Raw genomic sequence first — 24,145 nt, 5'->3', positions numbered from 1 at the left:
GAAAATACCCAAAACTTTTCACTAACCCCTTTAAATACGTGAAAATATAAGCTATTGAATTTTATCCTTTGGAGATCTTCATGTGGAAACTGAGGAAGAAATTCAGCGTTGTGCTATTGCAAGCATTCCTTCTGTGCAAACACCATCACTCCTGTGCACTGTTCTGGGGGTTCCCCCAGCACACACGCCCCAAGCTTATTTCAGAGGCACAGGAGTAGGAGAGAAGGGAAAGCCCCAATGTGCAAGCAGAAAGCCCTGCACAGGGCACTGCTTTGCCTTTCTGGGTTCATTAAGTGAATCCTGACCTGAATGACTATTTGTCAGGAACTGTTTAGCTATATTCATACGAGCCAACTCCTAGGGGCCGAAGGGTCTTCAGCCCCCCAATAAAATATCTGAGGGGGCCAGGGCCCCCAAAAGTTAGTGGGCATTGCCTTTCAAATGGTGTTCATGCACCACGTCACGTGATGCATGACACCCCCTCCCAATATTTTACTCAAGTGGCATCCCTGGCTATATTTATTACATAGTGAGTTCAAAATTTTAGTTTTTAGTTACACTTCTAGCAAACAAGTTGCTGCAATGCATTAATTAAACCTGTGCAGCATCTGTCAGGTTCTATTAATCATTTTAGTCACATGTACTAATTTCAATAATATGGGAGACCTTTTTTTAGCAGGTGGTTTACTAGATGGTTTCAAAATCTTTGGAAGTTCACTGAAGTGTTACTTAAAATTACTTACTTGCATCTTCTGAGGCAGGTCTTCCCTACCAAAGTAATCTGCTTGCAGCTTTCTACAGTAGCCATATCTGGGTGTTAAAGCCATTGCATGATTAGAGTTGCATGTAGAGACTGTTCGCTTATTCCGCTACCCTCTGTGGATTGAAGGATATCTGCTTCAGGGAGTCTGCTGCCCTGGTGCGATATACTGTACATAGAACTCTGCATAATCAGGGAACACAACAGAGGGGTGGGACCTACTGTTCTCTCAATATGTGAGCTCTTCAGTGCCTGCACAGGGCTACAGATAGGATTAAAGCTATTTCTTAATGGTCCATCTAGAGAATTTTGTTCTAGGACAAATGCTATGTAAGAGAGTCTTCACACTTGGCTGGAATTTTCCTTAGTGATACTCTTTACCTCTAGCAGGATCCATTGGGAGAGAAGGGTTGTTGTTTTCTCATGCTGTCATACTAGACCCAGGGGCCACACTCTATGTGGCTCATTTCGGCTGCCTGCCTGAGCTACCTAAATTGGTTTGAAGTGCCTATATGCAGTGTGTGGCTGTTCTCTTTATGGGTCCTGTGTTTCCTTCCTTTATTTTGGCTTGCTTCCAGGGGCAAGCTGCAAAAAGGTTCCTGAGAAGGGATGACGTTCCTTCCTTCAAGCACTAGGAGGAGCTAAGCCAACCTGGGTCCAGTATGACAGTGCAGAGAGTCCAACGGATCTACTGTATTCCTTGCCATCTTAGTTACAACCCTGTATTAAACCCTTACATTTCAACTTGGCAAAAGAGATTCCCTTTGACCATTTTGGAAGGGTCAGCCACTCTATATTTAAGATTCTTCTCTGAAAATTCCAAACCCTCCCCCAAGATTAATTAATTTTCAAAGAGCATCTCTCCACCCCATGCCCCAGCTTGCAAAAATCATTGGACTGAAGACTTCTGCCCAGCACGAGGTGAGAGATAGACCAAAGAACATATACACCACATAAATACGAAGCATTAATTCTTCCTCTGGCGTAAGATCAATATCACTATTATTGCTGATGTGTTCCAAGACCATTAGAATTTTGATATCTTATAAATGTTGCTTTATTTGGTTCAATTTCTTAAGCTGCAATAAACAAGAACCATAAGTATCCATCAAAGTTAGGGAAGATGGGGGTGGGGAGCCTTTTTCAGTCCAGACACCAGCAAAATCTATTTCAAAGTCAAATACTGAATAATGCATGCCAAGGCTTGTTAAGGAGATGTATAAGGGACAGAATTAAAATGTACTGTAATCAGACAATGGCAAAGTACTATCTACTACTGAAATTGTCTTCATATTGCTGTTCTTTCAACTAGAATACTGGCAGGCATTCCCTGTTATATGAACAGTTCTTATTGGATGGTATAAACTTTATACTATAAAGTAATGGAAACAGACGGGGAGACATTGTTCTAGTTTGCAGATGAGTGCTGCAGTAGGGTTTTGTGCCTGCTTAATTATGGAACTATGTTTGTTCTCAATTCAGAAAATTTGCTTTCTGTTGAGTCTGTTAAATTCATTTTTTGAAGACCATGATCATGCTTTTTCTAGGACTAGTGCTTATGTTAATCACTATCCACAAAGAAACTTGAGCCTGCAAGTATGTGTTCAATGTGATAACTTTTTCCATTAAGTCTTGTGCCCATGACATGAATTAATACTTTGTCAACTGTGTTCATCATTCACCTTCTGAACTAAAATTATAAATGATTAAGGGGTAAATTAAAAATCTAACAGGAAGGAAAATGTGTGTTTCCAACTGTTGCCTAGTGTCTGCAAAAAAACAAACAAAAAAAGACATTAGGATCATAAAATGACATCCTTTTATTGACTTGCCTTCCTCCTTCATGGCATGGGGAGCAGAATGGCCATTGTCTAATGGGATGTATTATTGCATGATTTTGAGTTCAGTTTGCGAGACTGATACTTTCCAGTATATGGCCTACTCTTGAATGTCATCACTCTTCCTATCCTAATACTCTTCATATCCTAATTCCAAACCTAACAGATACTCTCCCGTTACCTTCAGAGGTGATGTGATCTTGGAAGCGATTTTATCAATATGTTTAGCAACGTCTGCAATAAAACAAGTCTCTTGTATATGTTCTTCTACAGTAGTGATAATGCTTTTAACACTTAACAGGGTAGCAAGCGTGCAGAGTGAACCTGGACACCACAATCTTCTTCTACAGCAACCATTAGGGAGAAAAAGAGGCTTGAGGCAGGTAAGTTCATAAGACGTTGGTAGCCTATTGGATGAAATAATTGATTACATTTTGTTCAGTAGAATTTGCTTGAAAATGAAGTAGACCATATCAATGTTAAGCATTGGGTTTATGAAACTGATTGTGATGTATGCCTGTTTCTGTGTAGAGATTGCATTGTTCCAACAAGACAACAAGGAGGAGTGTACAGCCCTTAGGAGCACATGTTTAATCACTGCATTTCATTTTCATTATCTGCATTAAAAATCTCAGACACTTTTTTAAAAAATGCAGGACATGGTGAGAGATTATCTAATCTGTCCTAGCAATAACAAGACCATATTAAATAGTGTCTCCCTTGTTCTCATATTATCAAGTAAAATTCTAAAAGGTACAATTTTGTTCACCTGGCTTGTTAGATCAAATAGTGAAAACAAAATAAATGTATCTACTGAAAAAATAGGGCTATACAGTAGCTCACATTTAACTTGTGAGCATTCAGCTTTATGTGCACAGCAAAAAATTAATAATAAATAAAAGGGGTGTGACTTTGGCAGTCCCACTTGCCATCGAACCTAAAAGGTTTTGATGATATGTGATTTAAGCTCTTTAGGCACAATCCGCAGAACATAACTCCCACATATGTTGCAGGCTTACTGTCAAGTGAGATGTATTGCAGAACCACATTATTGTATTTCTAACTTTGTTCCTTCAATGCTTTCCAGCTAAGAAGGCCTCTTTTATCACGGCAGAAAACACAGACGGAACCTCGCAGCCGTCATGGTGCACGTCTTTCTACCACACGTAGAAGCATACAGCCCAAAGCAAAACCAACTGGTAAGGAAAGTTTTCCAATGCTGTGGTTTCATTTTTTAAAGCTCCTGGTGAGGAAAGCAGTGGTGAGCTAGTGAACCTCTGCACATGTAACAGGGTGCTAGCTTCCTCACTGCCTGCTGCGCACCCATAAAATCTGCTGAAGAGTCCTCCAACCCTCAAAAGCAGATTTTGAGCACTCTCCCAGGTGCAGTGCTATGTGCTCACCCAAAACTCTACTACCTTCTCCTTCCTCTCAAAAACAAAATGGTACTTTCCACCTGTATCAGAAAATGATCCAGGTACACAACCACTTGTGTGCCTGTGTGGAGTAAATGTGGAGCTTAAGAAAATGATTCAACATAAGATCATGTCTTATAAAAGATGGGATAATGTTTGCTGTGCTCATTGTGGAGATGGAATGGCATTGCTGCTGTAGGTCCAGAAATCCAAACTGCCATCTAAAGGTGGGCAGTGTTGGCCAACTATTTCTCTCCATTCATGTTGTGGTTCGGTGATACACTTTGAAGGAAAGGCAGGGAAATTCTCTGCAATTTATGTGGGGGTCAGTTGTAACCTAAGTTCCTCCTCCTATCGTGAAAGTTATCTCTATTAACATAGATTGTATAATTACTTGCAATAAACTTGTTTAGGATCCGGATGCTAATTTATTGTTTCCTATCTGTATTTATTGTTGCTTTTTTTAATCTGTATTGGGGATTTTCATTCTGGAGCAGGAACAAAGCATGATGATGTTTTTCCCTGTGTGCTACTGTACTGATTATCAAATTATGTATTATTTTATTTTGATTTGTTGTGAGCCACCTTGGCCTGTTCCATGAAAAGATGACATAAAAATAAACTGATTGATTTACTGATTGAAAACAAGGGGCTGTAAATAGGCATGTCAGAGGATTTCAATTCAGGCTAGGTTTTGGTGTGAACACCACCTCATTCATTCCATAGGGCAAGTCTCAGAATTGTGGTTTAGTCTGCAGATTGACGAACTTTTCCAATGGCCAGTTTAATCATTGTATTGAGGAGAACTGAGGGATTGCTCTTTCTCTTTTCTTAACACTAAAGTTGTGTTGACCAGCTTCAAAGTGCAGCACCTCTGCTGTACCAAGTCAAAACACTTTTTAAATGGTGCAAGAAGCAACTGCACATTTCCTTAAAGGCACTATACTAATAGATAGACAGACAGGCATAGATAGAGATAGAGATATATAAATATATAGCTATATATTTATATATCTATCTCTATCTATCTATCTATCTATCTATCTATCATCTATCTCTCTATCTATCTATCTTCTATCTATCTATCATCTATCTATCTATATCTATCTATCTATCTATATCTATCTATCTATCATCTATCTATCATCTATCTATCTATCTATCATCTATCTATCTATCTATCTATCTATCTATCTATCTATCTATCATCTATATCTATCTATCTATCTATCTATCTATCTATCTATCTATCTATCTATCTATCTTCTATCTATCTATCATCTATCTATCTATCTATCTATCTATCTATCTATCTATCTATCTATCATCTATCTATCTATCTATCATCTATATCTATCTATCTATCTATCTATCTATCTATCTATCTATCTATCTATCTATCATTTATCATCTATCTGTTTGTCTATATCTATCTATCTATCTATCTATCTATCTATCTATCTATCTATCTATCTATCTATCTCCTGTTGCGCCACCTGGAGAATAATCTTTCAGTTCACCTTGTAAGCACTCCTCATTTTCATGTGTCTTTTCGTGAGTGTTTTTATTCAGGGTTTTTTTTAAAAGGATTTCCCTGGAAATACCCTTAAAAAAATCTAATCTGGAACAGGGTGGGATAAAGCATATCCATAAGACATCCATTTATGGAACCAGGACAGGTCAGTCTGGTTCATCCATCCCTAGGCAGAAGGTAGGCATTCAGGCCATGAAATGGTTCCAGAATTCATTTTTAAATGCGTGTGGTGGTACATCCACTGCTGCTTATGGTCTAATTCTGCAGTTGATCAAAAACGATCTGTAACCTTCACTGAAGCTAAATCCGAGGCATTGACATCAAAGCCGGATCCAGCACCAATTGCAGCCCAGCAGCAAAGCAGCAAAAAGAGCAGCCCTTCAGACAGTAGCAAGCAGGAAGCTGCAAAGAGATCCACTCTGCCTCCCTCACCTGCTGTTACTGTGGCAGATCTCCATAGTCAAGTCTCCTCCAGTCAGGTAATCTACTGGGGAAAGTGTGTTTGCTTGCTTGTCACAGTTTATTCTTCTGTTCCCATTAGGGATGGTGGAAAATTTGATTCAATTTGCATTTAAAGGCTTACTTACCAAATTTACATTTTCTGAAATACTATGCAAACTGAAACACGGCTATCCTTTGAAATTCACACTACCTGGAATCTTGCAATTCAATTCTCCAACCAAATAATGTGTATTTGTACAAAAATGCATATACAATGGTGAAGTGTGCATATAAATGCATATTTGTGACTGGACAATACATAAATGCATTAGCTTAGGGGAAACTGCTTTGCAAAAAATGTGTATATTAGGCAAAATTTCATATAAATGTATGTAGGAGGAGAAATTGGCACAAAGATGCTGGCAAATTTTAATGAGGACTTTAAAAAAATGCAAACTGATATAGAAATATGGAAAATTGAACATCATACTGGAAAAATTATAAACTGGGAGAAACTGAGATTGACATATTTGCCCACCCCTACTCTGCATACATGTTTGCTATTTATTTTCTCATTGTATCTTAAGATAGTCCTCTGTTCTTTCTGTTCCCTTATGCCTTTCCTCTCTTTGTGCACATATTTGAATATATTTCCATAAATATATATTTTATTATTTATCTAGTTACAGTAATGCATGGGAACCTCTCAAATGTTAATTCCCCAGTCTCCTGTATTTCTAAAACGACTTACAAAAGTGACATTACAGTGCCTACAAAATGTCTAATAATCTCACAGAAATCCATACAGTCCAGGACACAAAGAGCAAAATATCAACACAGTACTGTTGCACCAGGCACAGTGCTCCTGGGCTGCCTCAGCAGCACCACAGCTATGAAGTCCAGTGGAAAGTGAGAGGCGGAGCAGGATACTGGATTTTGGCATTGCACAGGGCCCCACTGAAATTTGAGGTGTCAAGGTCCGTTGGCACCAGCATCACTCTTCCAGCATGGAGTGACCTGTTTTGCTCACTGAATGTGGCAGGACCCCCAAAGTGGCAGCCCCAAACCAGGGCATTCCAGGTGCAGAGAGGGGCTGAGCTGTCCTTGCTGCCCTCATGCAATGGCATCAAGACTGGTCCAGGTCTTATTGCGGAGTCAGCTCACAATATGCCTGCCCCACTTTTCACCCGGGCCAGCAACGTAAGTGGCAGGGTTTCAGGTGTGTGTGCAGCCTTGCCACCCACGAGGGCGGCTGGGGGTTGGATTGCAGCCATTGGAATTTGACCGTTTTAAGGATAGTTGCAGGGTAATGTTTATCTGCAATAACCTTTCTTCATTTCAGAATGTGACGGCTTCTGCTGAGGATAAAAAAAAGGACGAGAATGTGGAGCAAAAGCCAGCACCAGCTCACAGTACCCCTCCACCCACAGAACTTTCTGACACTGATGATTTTGCAGGCCTTGAAACCACCAGCTTACTGCAGCATGAAGACACTGTCCTTCACATTAGTGAAGACAATGGGACAGAGAATCCCCTACTTTCCAGCCAGTTCAGCTACACGCAGGTTGAGGTGGGACAGACTGATATTGACCTGGATGAGTCTCATGTTTGACTTGGAAAGCAGCAGGTAGTACACCAGAGGAATGAGAGATCTTCCTCTGGTCTTCCTATTCTTCTAGAGGTATGTAAAGGAGCACTTTATGAACATGTGGAACACATCTAGTATCCTATTGGTAAAATTGGGCCAATATATCTTAGAAAATAAGCTGCAGCTTTGGACAGATCTAGGTGGACTCAGGACACACCATAAAATAGAGGAAGAGATTATCACTGGAACCTTCCTAGACACAGAACTGATTCACAACATCTTTTGCACTCTTTAGCTTCTATAAGTTACATAACAAATGCCAGGCAGAAACAGAGAACTATATTTTTGGAGGTTATCCACCTTAATATAGTGATCTAAATCTAAAGTTTATTTTTGTAATTTCAGAAGATATATATATATATATATATATATATATATATATATATATATATATGAATCATAGAGTTGGAAGAGACCACAAGGGCCATCGAGTCCAACCCCCAATGTGTGTGTGTGTATATACACACACACACACACACACACACACACACACACACACACACACACACAGTATACTCATCAGAGACATAATTACTAGCGATAGAACTGCAGAATGCTTTATGATGGTATTATTAATAATAATTAATAGCATCAGAATATTAACCACCAAACAAAGTTCAGAGGAATATTTTGGGTGATCTCTGTTCCTTGTTTACACTTACACTATCTGAAATATAAACTCTTTTCACTCTCTTGAAAACTAAATGTGGACAATACGGAATGGAAAAAATGATACTGCTATACAGAGTTGTGAAACACTGTAGCAAGTGTTCTGTAAATTATACTAAATATCCTGCTTTGAATGTTTAAACAACCTGAATATAAAAACAGCAGGAAAGTGTGTGCATCTTTCTGCTATACTTATAGTTGCATCTGTATTTCCATTAATATAATCTACATAAAAAACCAGGAGTTGATGTGTATGTAACAAGTATTTTTGCATACTGGGAGTGTGAAGTGAAGATTTATTTTCACATACACTTATATGAATCTGCAGGTATCTGTGATTCTCAGTGTGAAATGTATTGAATCATACCTCTCTTTGAAGCTTATTCATCTAAAATCATGGATGATTTGCAATCTAGACTCAATGAATGAAAGAATGAATGTAAGCATTAATTTTCAAGTAGGGGAATAACATTTTCTGATGTCATTAAGTTGATGTAAATTAATTTGTTTACAGGTTTCTAACATGGATTTATTGTGCCAGCCATATGTATGGTTACCAAAATACCTTTCCAGAAGGCTAAGCTTAAATTATATATATATTTCATAAATAGCTGAGAATGGTTTCTGAAACTATGCAGGAAAAAAGCGCTGCATCACTCCTGTCACTTTAAACCAAACCAAGCCTCTGTACCAAGCCTTTTTTCACAGAGAATTTGTGTGTCACTTTTTACATGTTATTAATTAAAGAGATAATTTGATCTTTTCATAGGGTGGCTTCCTCATTGGATTCAATGAGATTTGAATGAGAAAGCTCAGGAAGCAGCACTCTGTCCCCCAGCTTGTATCCCTCCTACTCAGGGAACACGTTTTTAAGAGCATGATCATGGTCAACAGAGTTATTTTATTCTACATGCATTATAAGAACTGTAATGTAAAAACAAATAACGAAGTGTATGGACCTTTTAGCAAGCTGAGGCTGATCCTAACCCAACTTATTTGGGAGTAAGCAGCACTCAATTCAATAGGACTTAATTCTGAATAGAGATAGCACTGCGCTGTGAAATAGGTCCTACTACTTTTTCTTGTTGTGACATCAGAGCAGTGGTACAGTCTGCCCTGCAGTAGAAGTACTGTATGTTGGATTTGCTTTTCCTTTGGAAATCATGGGTGGCTTTGCACAAGTGACTCCTGCTTATGCGCTGGGACTCCTCATTCCTCTCCTTCCCCATGAATCAATCTGCTCTGGATTTCTGGTGAACAAGTATTTGCAGAGGGGAGAGGAGGAAAGGGAGGTCCCTCACACTTTGTTAGATTCCATCCCATGTGTGGAAAACATTTTCTGAACTACAAATGAAATATTTTAATTAAAAAAACATTAATTGATATTTCAAACCTATAATTTCTGGTCCACTGAGGATTTCTTTATGGTTAAGTTTATTCATTTATTAGTGCACATTATGTGACTACAATATGGAAATGACAATGCAGACAACAAGCATATACCTGTATTTTACAAAGATTTTTAGGGAAATGTTTTCAGTAATGACATACTAATTTAGGTAAAGGGAGTATTTATCTGTATGTGCAATAAGTATTTCACCTGATCATAGTTTTAAGAATAGAAAATACTGTGATTCACTATATAAAAGCCAGTTCTCCTAAAACTTAGTACGTATCTTCATCATTACCAGCTGTACGGTATTGAATACATTTTAGCAAGCCATAATGAGAACTCGTAAATATCCCTTTTGTGGTGTTCTTGTTTTCATTTCTGTCTTTTTTAAGTTGCAATTTTAAAATTACATTAGTGACTTTAAAATAACATCAATCTTGTGGTTCAGCAAGGCTGCTGCTTAAGCAGTTTATTGAAATCCTGAGCACGCCTGTTTTTCAAGTGTATATCTATGTCCTATTAGGCACACTGTACTGAGTAAAGGTGCATACAGATGTGCTCTTAACAGACGTTGTGCTTTTTCCAGTATATTGATAAGTGACAAGTATATTCTGCTGTGAAGAAAAACTATGCTGCTTCCTTAGTGTTAGAGGCCTTATGTATACGTAGTGTTCAAAAAATGATCTGTGTTGTAAAAAAACAACTGTCTGTCAGTGTTCAGTAAAGTTTGGTTGTTTCAACTTTTTACATTAACTTGCTGTCATTGATATTGTTACGAATCACAAAGTCCCCCTTTCTAAAAGACTGTCATACCAAGTTATGAGATTACAGCCATGAAGTTTACTGTAAATTTCCTCTTCAACATGTGCCTCCTCATAGCTTTTCAAGCAGTGGCCAGTCCCAGTCTAGTTTTATACAAAGGGAGCATTACTGTATTGGAAATCTTCAGTATGATCATTGTTTTACAATTGTCTTTTCTATATGTGATCGTAGCTGTGCTGAATGTCAAAAATACTTGTATGTGTGTTTATGTGTACATCTATATGTATAAGAATGTCAAGGGATGTATTTTTAAGAATGCTGCTGCAAGATTTTAAAGAAAAGCTGTTGAGACTTGAAATGGTTTTAATTTCTAGAGAATTTTGCCAATATATTTTAGCAAAGGAAAAATTGGCATAAAAATCAGAATTCCACTAGTGTTATAAGAACAAGTAAGCTGTTTCCCTCCAAATTTTTAAAACAGGGCGTTCCCTGTAAATATTCATTAAAATTGTTAAGCTTTAATACAATGTATTTTGACACTTGCATTGCCAAAGAGATATGTAAAAATATAAAGGGAAAGGAAAGTCGACTCCTTTTAATAACACCAGATTATACTGTTAGTATACTGTTTGTAAATGATCTCAGGGCAGTCACGAGAATGTTTATTGACAAATGTTATTGACAAATGTTACATATGGAAGTGAAGGAAGGGCTATCTTGCCATGTTAGATATTAAGGGAGAATATTTGAAATCGAGATACTTTTATTAAAATATTTGTTTATACAAACCATGAAGCCAACCATGAAATTAGGAATTCGTACCCAGTTAAAATGAATTTTTAATGTTAACCAGAAAAATGAAGCCCACTGAGAAGATAGAATCATTTTAAACTATGGGATGTAAGGATACAGAGCTGAAATGTTCTAGATCTGCAATGTGTGCCAAATGACCAAAGATGAAACATAAAGATGTCTGAATTATGTTTATGAAAGATTACAGTAGTCTAATGTTTGAATATGAATAAATAATAAAAGTTCTCTACAAATATTTTTGTTTGAAGACATTTCTGTTCATAATGGTATATTTTTCAGAGTTGGTGTTTTCAATATTCATACCACTTGTTAACAGGAGCCCATGTGGTGTAACAATTACAGTGTTGGGCTAGGACCTGGGTGAGCAGGGTCCCAATCCCCATTCACCCATGAAGTTCACTGGGTGACCCTGGGCCATCTTAGACTAAACTACCTCACAGGGTTGTTGTGAGGATGAAATGGGGAGGAAGAGAACCACGTTCGCCACCTTGAGCTCCTTAGAAGAAAAAGGTAGTCCACAGAAGTAAGTATAATAATTCCATTAGCAACTATGGCTTGATCTATCAAGAGAAATGTTGCCATGGTTATGAAATTATTTTGTGAATCATTTTTGGAGGGAGTTATTGCATGTATTCTGTTTCAGTATAAATGACTATACAGACCTTCACAATTTATGATGCATCACACCAAACGTCCTGTGATCTGCTATGTGCTAGATACCCCTTTCCCCTGCACCCTCCATTTTTATAGTCCCAGGATGGCACAAAGCCAAGTTTGTTGACCCACAGTGAACAAGCACACCTGGCTGACAGGCTTTGTGCAGTTGTACATCTTCCAGTCCAGATCTATGAAATTAGACTTTAACAAACGGATGGGAAAATAATCCAGGAAAAATATATATGCCACTTGCCATGTATCAACAACTTTGTGTGCCCACTTAGCATGCTGTCGCCTGTGCCAGTGCGCTACTAGTAAGATAAATGGGTGAGTGGAGTAACTCGCACAGCACATGTAACGTTGCTCAACTGAACAAGCTTGGAAAGCAAGGATTTACCTGTAACAATAATCTAGTCTCGTTTACTGGAAGGTCAGACAGGGATTGAGTCTCTATATTAGGCATAAACAAGCCAATTCCGAGTCTTCCCCCCTCCCCCAATGTCTGCTGTTTGGGATGCTACAATCAATAAGAAGCAAACAAGTATCATCTGTACAAATGCCACTTCCCCCTTAGGCTAGGACCCGAACCAATGGCTCCAAAGGACAAGAAAGCAGATTCCGACTAAACATCAGGAAGAAATTTCTGACAGCAAGAGCTGTTTGACAGTGGTACAGACTCACTCAGGAGGTTGGGGACTCTCCTTCCTTGGAGGTTTTTAAGCGGAGGTTGGATGGCCATCCGTCATGGATGCTTCAGTTGAGATTCCTGCATTGCAGGGGTGGACTAGATGACCCTTGGGATCCATCCCAACTCTATCATTCTATGAAAACATCGGATTGAAGTCACTTCGGTGGAATAACATGGAGCAGACATTGTGCTTACCACAAGGCAGGCAGGGGCAGAAATATGTCTCCCTTGCAACCCCCGACCCGTGTTCTCTCTGCCACTTCTGCTGCTGCTGGAAGACCCCCAAGCCCCCCCCCCCACTCGAGAGGTGAGGGCATTCCACAAGGCCTTGCCGCTCACCTTCTCTGCCCCAGGGGTGGTGAAGACGAGTGCCATCACCATGTGTTGGAAGGTTGCCCCACACCCTCACCCCATGAGGCAGGGGGTCATTCCAGTGGAAACAGTGGGGCGCTGCCTCTTGCTGCTTCACCCCATCTTATTGGCTGTGCCCAGGGGGCAGTGATCCCCATTTCAGATTAAAGCTGCTGCCGGTCATGAGAGGCCCTTCTTCCTGTGCTCCCCCCATGAGGTCCAGAGGGGAGCCTTTTCTGCGGTAGCTTCCCATTTGTGGAATGCTCTCCTCAAAGAGGCTCACTTTCCACCTCCATGAAGGAAAAACATTGATTAACATTCCATGGCCTTTTAAATGGGGGCGTATGAGTTTGTATTCTTGTTTTTGTTTTATTACGTATTTTGTGTTTCACCCTGTGATCTTCTGGTGGTGGGCGGTGTTGTAAATAAAAATCTGCCCTTTTTCCCTTATGGGGTATCCAAGAGTCCATATAGAGTCCTTACATAGGTTCCCTATTGGTAGGAGAGAATAACAGAGGCCAACCAGAGAATATTGAGAAGCAAAGCAGCTAGTAAGCTTGATCTTTATTGATCTGTTGCAACAGGGTTCTCCCCTCACACGCAGGAGAGAGGAGGGACCCAGAAAAATAGTGTGCAAGGCCTTATAAAGACTTTTGAAATTGCCACCCTATAGATCAAGACCACCCCCAGACATACATCACAGAAGGGGTGTAACCTAAAACCCCTCAGATACATCACACCTACATCACAAAAAGGTGGTCTAAAACAGAACATTTGAATGTTGTTTTTTCTCCTGTCCTTGTTTATCTCCTGTCTGGCAGGTTACTTGATTGGATTGCCTGGGGAGCCTGGCCATTCTTTTTGTAGTGATAAATAGGCTCACACCCTATTCAAACACAGTCATACCCTTAAGACAGGATTTGTGAAGGAAAAGACAATGGGGAGGCTTTTCCATTTTCCTTTGACCTTGCAGAGAAAACATTTGGTCAGTTTGGGACAATTTGGGAATCAAAATGGTTCCAGGTCGGCCTTCCTGTGCTGATCTATGTACAGTGGTGCCCCGCAAGACGAATGCCTCGCAAGACGAAAAACTCGCTAGACGAAAGGGTTTTGCGGTTTTTGAGCTGCTTCGCAAGACGAATTTCCCTACGGGCTTGCTTCGCAAGACGAAAATGTCTTGCGTTTTTTGCAAGTTTGTTTCCTTTTTCTTAACACCGTTAATACAGTTGCGACTTGACTTTGAGGTAGCCTTTTTTGAGGTTTTTGGTGATTTTTGAAGCTTTTCCAAAACTTTTCTGACACTGTGCTTCGCAAGACGAAAAAACTCGCAGAACGAATTAATTTCGTCTTGCGAGGTACCACTGTACGTGCTTGGTTGGTACACTTATGAACATTTAACATATATCTAAGACCTCAAAATTCCTATCACAGGTGTAACCCAAGGCCACACACCTACATCACAGAAGAGGCGGTCTACAACAGAAAACTGAGTGCGTTATCTCCTGTCTGACAAGTTACCTGTTAATGCTCACTTGATTGGATACCCTGGGGAGCCTGGCCAGTCCTTTGCAATGATCAATACTTAGTTCCTGAGCCAGGTCACAGGCTCACCCTATTAAAACACAGACAGACATACCCTTAAGACAGGATTTGTGAAGGAAAAGACAATGGGGAGGCTTTTCCACTTTGACCTTGCAGAGAAAACATTTGGAATCAAAATGGTTCCAGGTCGGTCTTCCTGTGCTGATCTAGTACGTGCTTGGGTAGGAACTTAGGAACATTTATTATATATCGAAGACTTTAAAATTCTTATCACAGCTGCATTACAAAATTAACAAATAATAGTAGGTAAACCCCCCCCCCCCCCAGCACAGCTAGGCTGCTCCGCGCACCCGGAGGGAGCGCTAGTGCCCGAACGCGGTGCTTCAGGCAGCGCTCCCTTCCGCCACGGCTAATTAGGACCCCGCCTACCAAACGGAGGCCTTTCGATTGGAAGGGAACGATTGCGCGCTTGCATGCGATTGGCTGGTCGCCCTCCCCCTCCAAGCCAGCCAATAGAATTCCGCCCACCATGAGGTGACTGGAAGGCGGGAGCTGAGTGGCTGGTCAGCTGGCTTCGACGCGCGCAGCTCCTCAGAGGCCAATCCGGAGCACCGGCAACCAGCCCCGCCCCCGACAACATTTCGTCCTATTAGCGGTTATCCATTCGCAGGCACGTGGCGCGCGCGGGGCCTTGTGGGATGCGTAGTTCCACCCCGTCTGCAGAGCTGAGGGAAAGATGAGCGGGGGAAAGAGCAGTAGAGGCGTGGCTTCCGGGGAGGTTTCCGAGGCTGGCCAGGCGCGAGGCGGGGCTGGCGGACTCCATTTCCCATCAGGCGTGCGCTTCCGCCCGGCGCCTTCGTTTCCGGCCAGGCCAGGAGGGCGGGCGGAAGCCTCGCGACGAAGCTCCCCCGTCCCTTCGCCATGGCGTCCGGCTGCCGCGTCGGCCCGTCCATCCTCAACAGCGACCTGGCGGCTCTGGGCGCCGAGTGCGGCCGGATGGTGGATTGCGGAGCCGACTACCTGCACCTGGATGTAATGGACGGGTAACTGCGCCGCGGACCGCGAAGGGGGCGCGGAGACGAAAGAGGGCGCGGAAACCAGAGCGGGAGCGCGCGCAGCCCGCGCTTCCGCGTAAAATGCGGGGCGTCTCTGGTGCCCCCCCCCCCGCCCCGCGACAGTCCTGTAGATTTATTTTTTTCTTAGGCTGGTTAAGACCTGCAGTGCCTATTAAGAGAGTATGCGCATTCCAGCCTAGCAAATCTAATATAGTCAATCTGCCTCATAATCTAACCCAGATTCAGGTAGGTAGCCGTGTTGGTTGGTCTGATGCAGTCGAAATTGAAAATTAAAAAGAAGTCCAATAGCACCTTAGAGACCAACTAAGTTGTTCTGGGCATAAACTTTTGTGTGCATGCACACTTGAGATACGAAGGCTTATACCCAGAACAACTTAGTTGGTCTCTAAAGTGCGCTGGACTATTTTTTTACTTTTTTCCAATCTAATCTAATCCAATCCGTCTAATCTGATTTTGTTTATCTATCTGGTATTTAATAGAATCAACTGATTTAATATAATCAACTAATCATTTTTTTAAATAATCAACCTATATATTAATCTACCCGGTCTGATCCAATCCATTAATCTGATTATTTGGATCTATCTAAAAAGGTAAAGGGACCCCTGACCATTAGGACCATTGGGGTTGCGGCGCTCATCTCACTTTATTGGCCGTAGGAACCGGAGTACAGCTTCCGGGTCATGTGGCCAGCATGACTAAGCCACTTCTGGCGGACCAGAGCAGCGCACGGAAATGCCGTTTACCTTCCTGCCGGAGCGGTACCTATTTATCTACTTGCACTTTTTAGCATGCTTTCGAACTGCTAGGTTGGCAGGAGCAGGGACTGACCGTCGCGGGGATTCAAACTGCCGACCTTCTGATTGGCTAGTCCTAGGCTCTGTGGTTTAACCCACAGCGCCACCCACGTCCCTTTTACTTACCTGGATCATCTAATCTATCTATCTGTCCATCTAATCTAGCTTTCTGGCCTTATCTATTTAATGTCATTAATCAATGCACCTGTTAATCTACTCTACTCAGTCTAATACAATCTATCTAATAATCTGACATATTTATCTATTAATCCATTCCAATCTATTAATCTGATTTTATCAACCTAATCTATTAGTGTTGTCAAATTATCAAATCTGTCTCCCCTAGTGAGCGTTTGTTGGGTTTGGTGAAATGGTCTTGTCTGAAATCTTGTGGCAAGTTAGACACAAGCAAGATTTATTGTGCATAGAAAGCACGTCAAAGTGTAAGTAGATAAATAGGTAGGGAGCCGGCGTACAGCTTCCAGGTCATGTGGCCAGCATGTGACCAGAGCAGCACACGGAAACGCCATTTACCTTCCCGCTTGCACTTTGACGTGCTTTCAAACTGCTAGGTTGGCAGGAGCAGGGACTGAACTACAGGAGCTCACCCCATCGTGGGGATTCGAACCGCCGACCTTCTGATCGGCAAGTCCTAGGCTCTGTGGTTTAACTCACAGTGCCACCCACGTCCCTAATTTTACATTAATCCCTGATTAATTTCAATTTGTTGTTTCCATAGAGCTTTTAATAAAGTTCTTTGATTTTCTGTGGAAATAGTTAATTCACATTAAATGGAAAAATCATATAGGATAGCATTTTGATGAAAATGTTGTGTGAATGCTGCATAAAATCTGCATGCATGCACCAAATAAATAAATTGTTATGTGGAAGCACCACATACATATTTGCTCCTTCCCTTCTTCCTTGCAGGACTGGGAACATTCTTGGTTATATTAGTTAAGTGTAAAAAAAGTGGTGACTTGTGTAGCTTTTTTCTTTAAAATTATATATTAAGTATACAAAATCTTTAAATGTGCTTTTAGTTAGTAGCTATATGCTAGCTGTAGAACTAAAATGGAATACAGCATGTGGGCATAATACATTTTCTTACTATCCAATACACTTTATTGGAATGGCATAACTGGGCATCTCATAGGTAGAGTGGCATCTTGTGGCTAGAAATGCTACTTCTCGGCAAAAGCACATCAGTTGTCTTTTGCACTTCAGCAATGTTTTGAATTGCCATTCTGGTAAAAGGCAAATTTCATTACCCATAATACAGTCCACAGAACTTTACTGAGTAAAGTTTGGTATAACTATATTGGAGTGAGGGAAAAGATTGTATTTTCCATTACGGCTTGGTTGACAATTTGCAGGCACTGTGCATGTTCGTCTCTTGTTGCTTTTAAAGAAACTACTACTTCAGAATATACACCTACAATGTGGTTTCCTCTAGCAGCCACAACAAAATTTGTGCAAGTTTTATTGGCAAGGAACCTGTTTCAGCAAATGCATTTCTTCATGCATACATCTGGAACAAAACAACAAGTTTTCTACAACATACAGTATTCTAAAACATAATTGTGTCTGAAAATGCAGTGCAAGAGTCATGCATTCTGTCTTCACTTTTATCTGTTCATTCAGTGTACGGTTGAGCAGGATCATGCTCCTAGTCTCCTCTAATATCTGCAGGTCCAGTGGAAAATGAGAGTGGGTCATGTAGGGTTCCCAGTACATGGAATAACCTATGCGCATAAACCTTTTTCACTCACTAGCCCAAAGCATGTTGGCACCCAAGGTAGATCCCAAAATGGCACTCCACTTACTACACAAGGGAAGTAGGGGCCAAGGAAGATCTGCATCAGAAACAAGGCTGTGGGGAGAAATGTCAACACTGGGACCTGCTGCCCCGGTGGACCCTGAGGCCATTGACTCACTTTTCCTCATGGGTGGGGCATCCCTGTGGGGTTGTCTGCGGGAAGTAGACTAGGGCTACAATGTAACCCTCTTCAAATAAGCAGCATCAGGGTGGTGTGTGCGCACGCTAAAAGAAATCGTACTGGCCTGGTTCTGTTCTTTTGTTGTATAAACATGCTTCAGGGTGCAGATAAATATGCAAGCCCTATTGAAGTTTGAGAGGTGTGTTGGTGTGTATGTAGTCTGCAATTCTCTAGACGGTCTGTATAAATCCCTCAAGAATCCTCAAGAAAGAGGGATAGGAAGTTAAATGTATGTAAGCTGCAAGTCACCTGTACTGAATTGTGGGGCGTTTAAGATTTCTCGATAGCAGTATAAAATCAAAGCTGAAAGCAATTTCCATTCTAAAATTGACTGACACTTATAGTAGTATAGAACTAAATAGAACTATTTTTTCAAAACCTTAAAATAAATTATCTTTCTTATTTCCCCCCCCCCCCAATTGGGTAGGCATTTTGTACCAAACATCACTTTTGGCCACCCTGTTGTAGAGAGCCTTCGGAAGCAGCTGGGTCAGCAGCCCTTCTTCGGTAAGGCATTTGTTTTTTTTTAAATGTTTGAATGTCTGCCTCAAGAGTCTCAGAAGCAAAACTGGAGTTTCATTTTACCTTCTTAGCAGCCAGCATTGGCACTTTATCATGTACTAGAAGGCTTCAGCTAACATGTCTCCCATGAGTTACATTAAAGGTAAAGGTAAAGGGACCCCCGACCATTAGGTCCAGTCGTGGCCGACTCTGGGGTTGCAGCTCATCTCACTTTATTGGGTGAGGGAGCCGGCGTACAGCTTCCAGGTCATGTGGCCAGCATGACTAAGCTTCTCTGGCAAACCAGAGAAGCGCACGGAAACGCCGTTTACCTTCCCGTCAGAGCGGTACCTATTTGATAATAATTTTCCTGCTAATGATTCTGTGGTATTTTGAAACAAAAACAGCCAACAAATGTGATGAGATTTGTAGAATCAGTGCACTTTAGTAATTTCTTTTAGCCAGAACATTAAACACTCTGGCATCACACTCTCATATTCTGCAACACACAAGGAATAGAAATAAATATTTTTTAAAGTGCTCTTAGCCTACCTATACAGGTAGCAACCATTTTAGGCACATCCAATTGATGCGCTATTACCGTGTTTTGGATCTGGTGGGGCCCGCTTATATGCACTTCACAGACATGCCAGGAACAGAACCCTGCACAAAATGCTCTAAAGAATGCATGTTCTTTGCCCCTGCATTGTTGGACTTTTAAACAAATCATTGAGAGCTGGCCACTGAAAAGCCTACATTTTGAGAGGAGGGACCATAGGTGGTTTCTGCTGCTTCCAACTCCAAGAAGTTATAGAAAGTGGCTTCCAACAAGATTTGGTTGCAGTTTAAGTGCACGTGTTTTGCTGTATAAATTATGAGAGCATGCTTGAGGTAGCGATTCAGTAAATGTGCTGTTTTCATGTTTCTGATCTGCTTGGTTCTTTCTAGATATGCATATGATGGTTGCTAAGCCAGAACAGTGGGTGAAGCCTATGGCTGTAGCAGGTGCCAATCAATATACCTTTCACATAGAAGCTACCAACAATCCAGGGGCAATCATTAAGGACATAAGAGAAAATGGGATGAAGGTGAGAAGTTTGGTAACAGCTTCTGGGGCTACTTTGTAAGCGTTTCCTTAAACCACTGAAAGATGAAGCACTTTGTCTGAATTACAGCTGTGAGCATACTTTACTCTTAAACAAAGAACACCCAACCCCTTTTAGTGTGTTTGGTTGGTTTTTTGTTTTTTCACCACCTTTTTTTTAAAAAAAAAATGCCCTCAACAGAGCATGCATCTTCTGCTTATTTGAGGCATTGTTTGGGGCATTTCTTCTAATTTGGAAGGAGACAAAGCTAAGACCATTCATTCATGTATAAATGTTGCAGGCAACTACCAGAAGATAGCCAATTCCAATTTTTTAATTGGGAGTGCTTGAGTGCTCCATAGCTGATGCAGAACTAGCTGATCCCAGCCAAGTTTGATTGGAAGGAGGCTTGGCAGAGCAGTGAGCCACACATAGACAGAGTGAAGTCTCTTCCATGGCTATACACTTGGGCTAGTGAGAACATTTAATTATCTGTTTTTCTTGTAGCAGGCTCAGAGTTCATGCAAGACGCAGTTTAGGAACTCCTGCCTTAGGTAGTAGACTGCAGCTAATTTCTTAAGGGCATGTGCAATTCGGCAACTGCCTGTGTTTCTTGACAACCTAATTTAGATTATACTTGAGTTGAGTGCACTCAAGTATAATCTAAACTATACACCTGGAAAACAGCAAGCACATTTCTCCTCAAATGTCCATACAGTTCAAGAATTTTATAACGCTCTCATCATCGTGTGGTAATGGTGGCACAATTTTAACTGAATTATATATTTGGAAAGAGATCGCAAGATACTATTTAATCACTGGAAATGTAAAATCAATGCTTACATTAGGTTTTGAAGAGCTTAAAAGGTAAAGGGACCCCTGACCATTAGGTCCAGTCGTGACCGACTCTGGGGTTGCGGCGCTCATCTTGCTTTATTGGCCAAGGGAGCCAGCGTTTGTCCTCAGTCATGTGGCCAGCATGACTAAGCCGCTTCTGGCGAACCAGAGCAGCGCACGGAAACAACTTTTATTCATATGCAGACATGGCAGAAAAATGAACTTATGAAGACAACACTGGGTACTGATCTCCTTTGCCCAGGAGGAAATGTTCACTGTTGAGTTAGTGGGAATCATGTCATAGCTTTCTTTTGTAAAAGTGATTTACTGCTAATCCAAGATGTAGGTTCAGTTAATATATAATAATCTATTGTGTTTCTATAGGTTGGTTTGGCTATCAAGCCAGGAACTACAGTAGAATATTTAGCACCATGGGCCAATCAGATAGACATGGCCTTGGTTATGACTGTGGAACCTGGATTTGGTGGACAGAAGTTCATGGAAGATATGATGCCAAAGGTAGATTTGGACATTTATTATTTTGAGTACAGCAGCTGTGAATATAGTAGGATTATGGAAAATGTTTTGAATGTTTTCATAGTAGAGTGCTGTTATACTAAGGATTGATGCCTAGTTTTTGCACACATGGAGGGAGACCAGAGATTACAGCTCCTGTGACTTGGTAATAATGTTATTTCTGTGAACTAGGTTCATTGGCTGAGAACACAGTTTCCTTCCTTGGATATTGAAGTGGATGGTGGTGTAGGGCCAGATACCATTCATAAATGTGCAGAGGTAAGACTAGCAGCTTTCAGAAACAGAATAGTTGAATATTCTTGCACCTTTGAGAAATTCTGAATGCCCTTTATCTACTGATGAGCAGCAAGGAGAATATAAAGTTAGAATGGCAGATCTGACAAGTTGCTTTTAATTTCTTATTGGAATGTACTAGGGCTGCTCACAGCCTGTCACTGTGACCCATGGGGGGCATCAAGTTGACATAGGAACCACCCCAATATGGGGCAGGGCTTGTTTCATTAGCATTTTCAAATCCTAATTGAACATATAGCCAGGAGAGGGGTGAGGGAAGAAGACCTTTTCCTCCCTGAGACCAGAGGGGGTGCTCCCTCTGCTCTACAGCTGTGATGGGGGGGGGGGCTTCAGCCAGGCAGGAAGTTTTTCCCATCCTGCTTGCTTCCTGCTTGGTGCCCCACAACCATTGCTCACTCTGAACCATCCAGTCCAACTTGTTGCAATCCAAGGTTACCTGAACCTGACACATCCCTCCAAATAGGCCGAATTTGTCTTGAGCACAGCCCTAGAATGTATTTCCTTTACATCATCTCATGAATATAAACATGCAGTAAGTTCTTCTTTTAAAATATAACTGGCTTTTTCCTCTTTGCAGGCTGGAGCAAATATGATTGTGTCTGGGAGTGCTATAATGAAGAGTGATGATCCCAGAGCGGTGATTAATCTCCTGAGGAACGTATGTTGTGAAGCTGCTCAAAAGCGTTCCCTTGACCGATGAAATCAGGTTGCGACTTGGGAGGGCTGCTTTCTTGTATATGTGTGGGTGGGATGTTGTGGAATTATGGTGCTGCTAAAGGGAAACTGCAGGTTTTCCTGTGCTGCAGAGAATATCATCTTGGCAGCTTGGAAGTATATTGGCCCAGTGCTATCCTTTGATTTCAGAAAACTTTGCAATATGCATTACAAAATCAGGGTGCCTCTTGCTTGAAGATTGTATGTGTCAGCTTGCAATCTAAGACAGATGTATTTTGTTCTACATTCAACACAGATTTGTTCATTCCTTAACAACTTAAATGTTTTGAAAATAAACACTGATAAACAAGAGTAACTGATCTTGATAACTAGTTTTTGGTCCAGTTCACTTAGTAAGATAAATGTAAAGGGACCCCTGACCATTAGGTCCAGTCATGACCGACTCTGGGGTTGCAGCGCTCTTCTCGCTTTATTGGCCAAGGGAGCAGGCATACAGCTTCCGGGTCATGTGGCCAGCAGGACTAAGCCACTTCTGGTGCACGGAAACGCCGTTTACCTTCCCGCCAGAGCGGTACCTATTTATCTGCTTGCACTTTGACGTGCTTTCGAACTGCCAGGTTGGCAGGAGCTGGGACTGGGCAACGGGAGCTCACCCCGTCCCTGGGATTCGAACCGCCGACCTTCTGATCAGCAAGTCCTAGGCTCTGTGGTTTAACCCACAGCGCCACCCACGTCCCACTTAAAGCTCTGTAAATTTAAGGATACAAAATGAAGGGAAGGGGAGATGCAGAAGCAGGAAGTCTGCTTGAAAAAAAATCTATATAGAAAACAAGAACTTGCAAAATACAGGGATTCCTGAATACAAGCATATGAAAAAGTAATCAGTATTGCTCTAAAATCTTGCTCTAACACCTGTTAAACTGAAGGTGCTTTTGTGAAAAAATATTACAATATAAGAATCTCTAAGAAGGTGACAGGGTCACCAATTACCGTATTTTTCACCCTATAGGACACACTTTTCCCCCTCCAAAAATGAAGGGGAAATGTGTGTGCATCCTATGGGGCGAATACAGGCTTTCGCTGAAGCCTGGAGAGCAAGAGGGGTCGGTGCGCACCGACCCCTCTCACTCTCCAGGCTCCAGGAAGCTATCCCCCCATGGACTACATGGAATTGGCGGAAATGACTGGAAGAATCCGAGACCAGGGAGAAGAGTCGGAAGATTGGAGGAAATTTAAAGACTATTTACAGAAATATTGCAAAATTAAGGAATGTTAGAATGATGTTGGATTGAAGTTAAGTGGTTTCTAGCGGTAATGGTTTAAAAGAATATGGAAAAATTGGATTTTTAATAGGTAAGAATTTAATGTTATAATAATTATGATTAAACATCAGGATAATAAGGAGGGAAAGGAATTGCTGAACTAATAAATTGAACTGGAATACAAAAAAGGGAGGCATGAGGAGGTCCGGGAAACAAGTAAATTAAAGATAAGTGATGTAAAGATGGAATTATTTTTAACTGTTTTTTATTTCTTATTTTTTCTTTTTTCTTTTTCATTATGTAATATTGTGAAAACTTTAATAAATATTTATATATAAAAAAAGGAAGCTATCCCCCCAGCCCCGCAAGCTCCGAGAGCGATGGCAAAGCTGCGCGCAACTTCGCCATTGCTCTCGGACTCTCCAGGCTTTGCGCAGCTCTCTGCAAGCGGTGGGAGCCCAGCGCTGGGCTCCCACGGCTTGCGGAGAGCTGCCTGTTCTGGGGGCTGGGGTCCAGTTAAGCTCGGGCTTCCCCCGCCCCAGCCCCGTGCCTGGGGGGGAATCAACTTTT

At 41.4% G+C, this 24,145-nt stretch overlaps 2 protein-coding genes across 15 annotated transcripts in view; both read left to right on the top strand.

The window, feature by feature from the left end:
* Window positions 1-7,993, top strand: part of UNC80 (unc-80 homolog, NALCN channel complex subunit) — a 160,464-nt gene extending 152,471 nt beyond the window's left edge. For 13 of the 14 annotated variants that reach the window (XM_081189824.1, XM_081189832.1, XM_081189828.1 and 10 more), the window contains 4 exons: window positions 2,900-2,981; window positions 3,686-3,797; window positions 5,815-6,026; window positions 7,331-7,993. In XM_081189824.1, the coding sequence (XP_081045950.1) occupies window positions 2,900-2,981; window positions 3,686-3,797; window positions 5,815-6,026; window positions 7,331-7,600 (676 nt within the window). In that variant the 3' untranslated portion in view covers window positions 7,601-7,993. The remainder of the gene's footprint in view (window positions 1-2,899; window positions 2,982-3,685; window positions 3,798-5,814; window positions 6,027-7,330) is intronic. The other variant, XM_081189827.1, reaches the window with a different exon arrangement.
* Window positions 7,994-15,232: 7,239 nt separating this feature from the next.
* Window positions 15,233-22,664, top strand: RPE (ribulose-5-phosphate-3-epimerase). The gene is given in 7 exon segments (XM_081190315.1): window positions 15,233-15,305; window positions 15,308-15,554; window positions 18,812-18,891; window positions 19,834-19,973; window positions 21,192-21,326; window positions 21,516-21,602; window positions 22,216-22,664. Coding segments are annotated over 7 exon segments (870 nt in total). The 5' UTR covers window positions 15,233-15,247; the 3' UTR covers window positions 22,339-22,664.
* Window positions 22,665-24,145: the final 1,481 nt, after the last annotated feature.

This window comes from Podarcis bocagei (genome assembly GCF_964188305.1).
Source record: "Podarcis bocagei genome assembly, chromosome: 1".
NCBI classification, from domain to species: Eukaryota; Metazoa; Chordata; class Lepidosauria; order Squamata; family Lacertidae; genus Podarcis; species Podarcis bocagei.
This window is presented reverse-complemented; position numbering and strand designations above follow the sequence as displayed.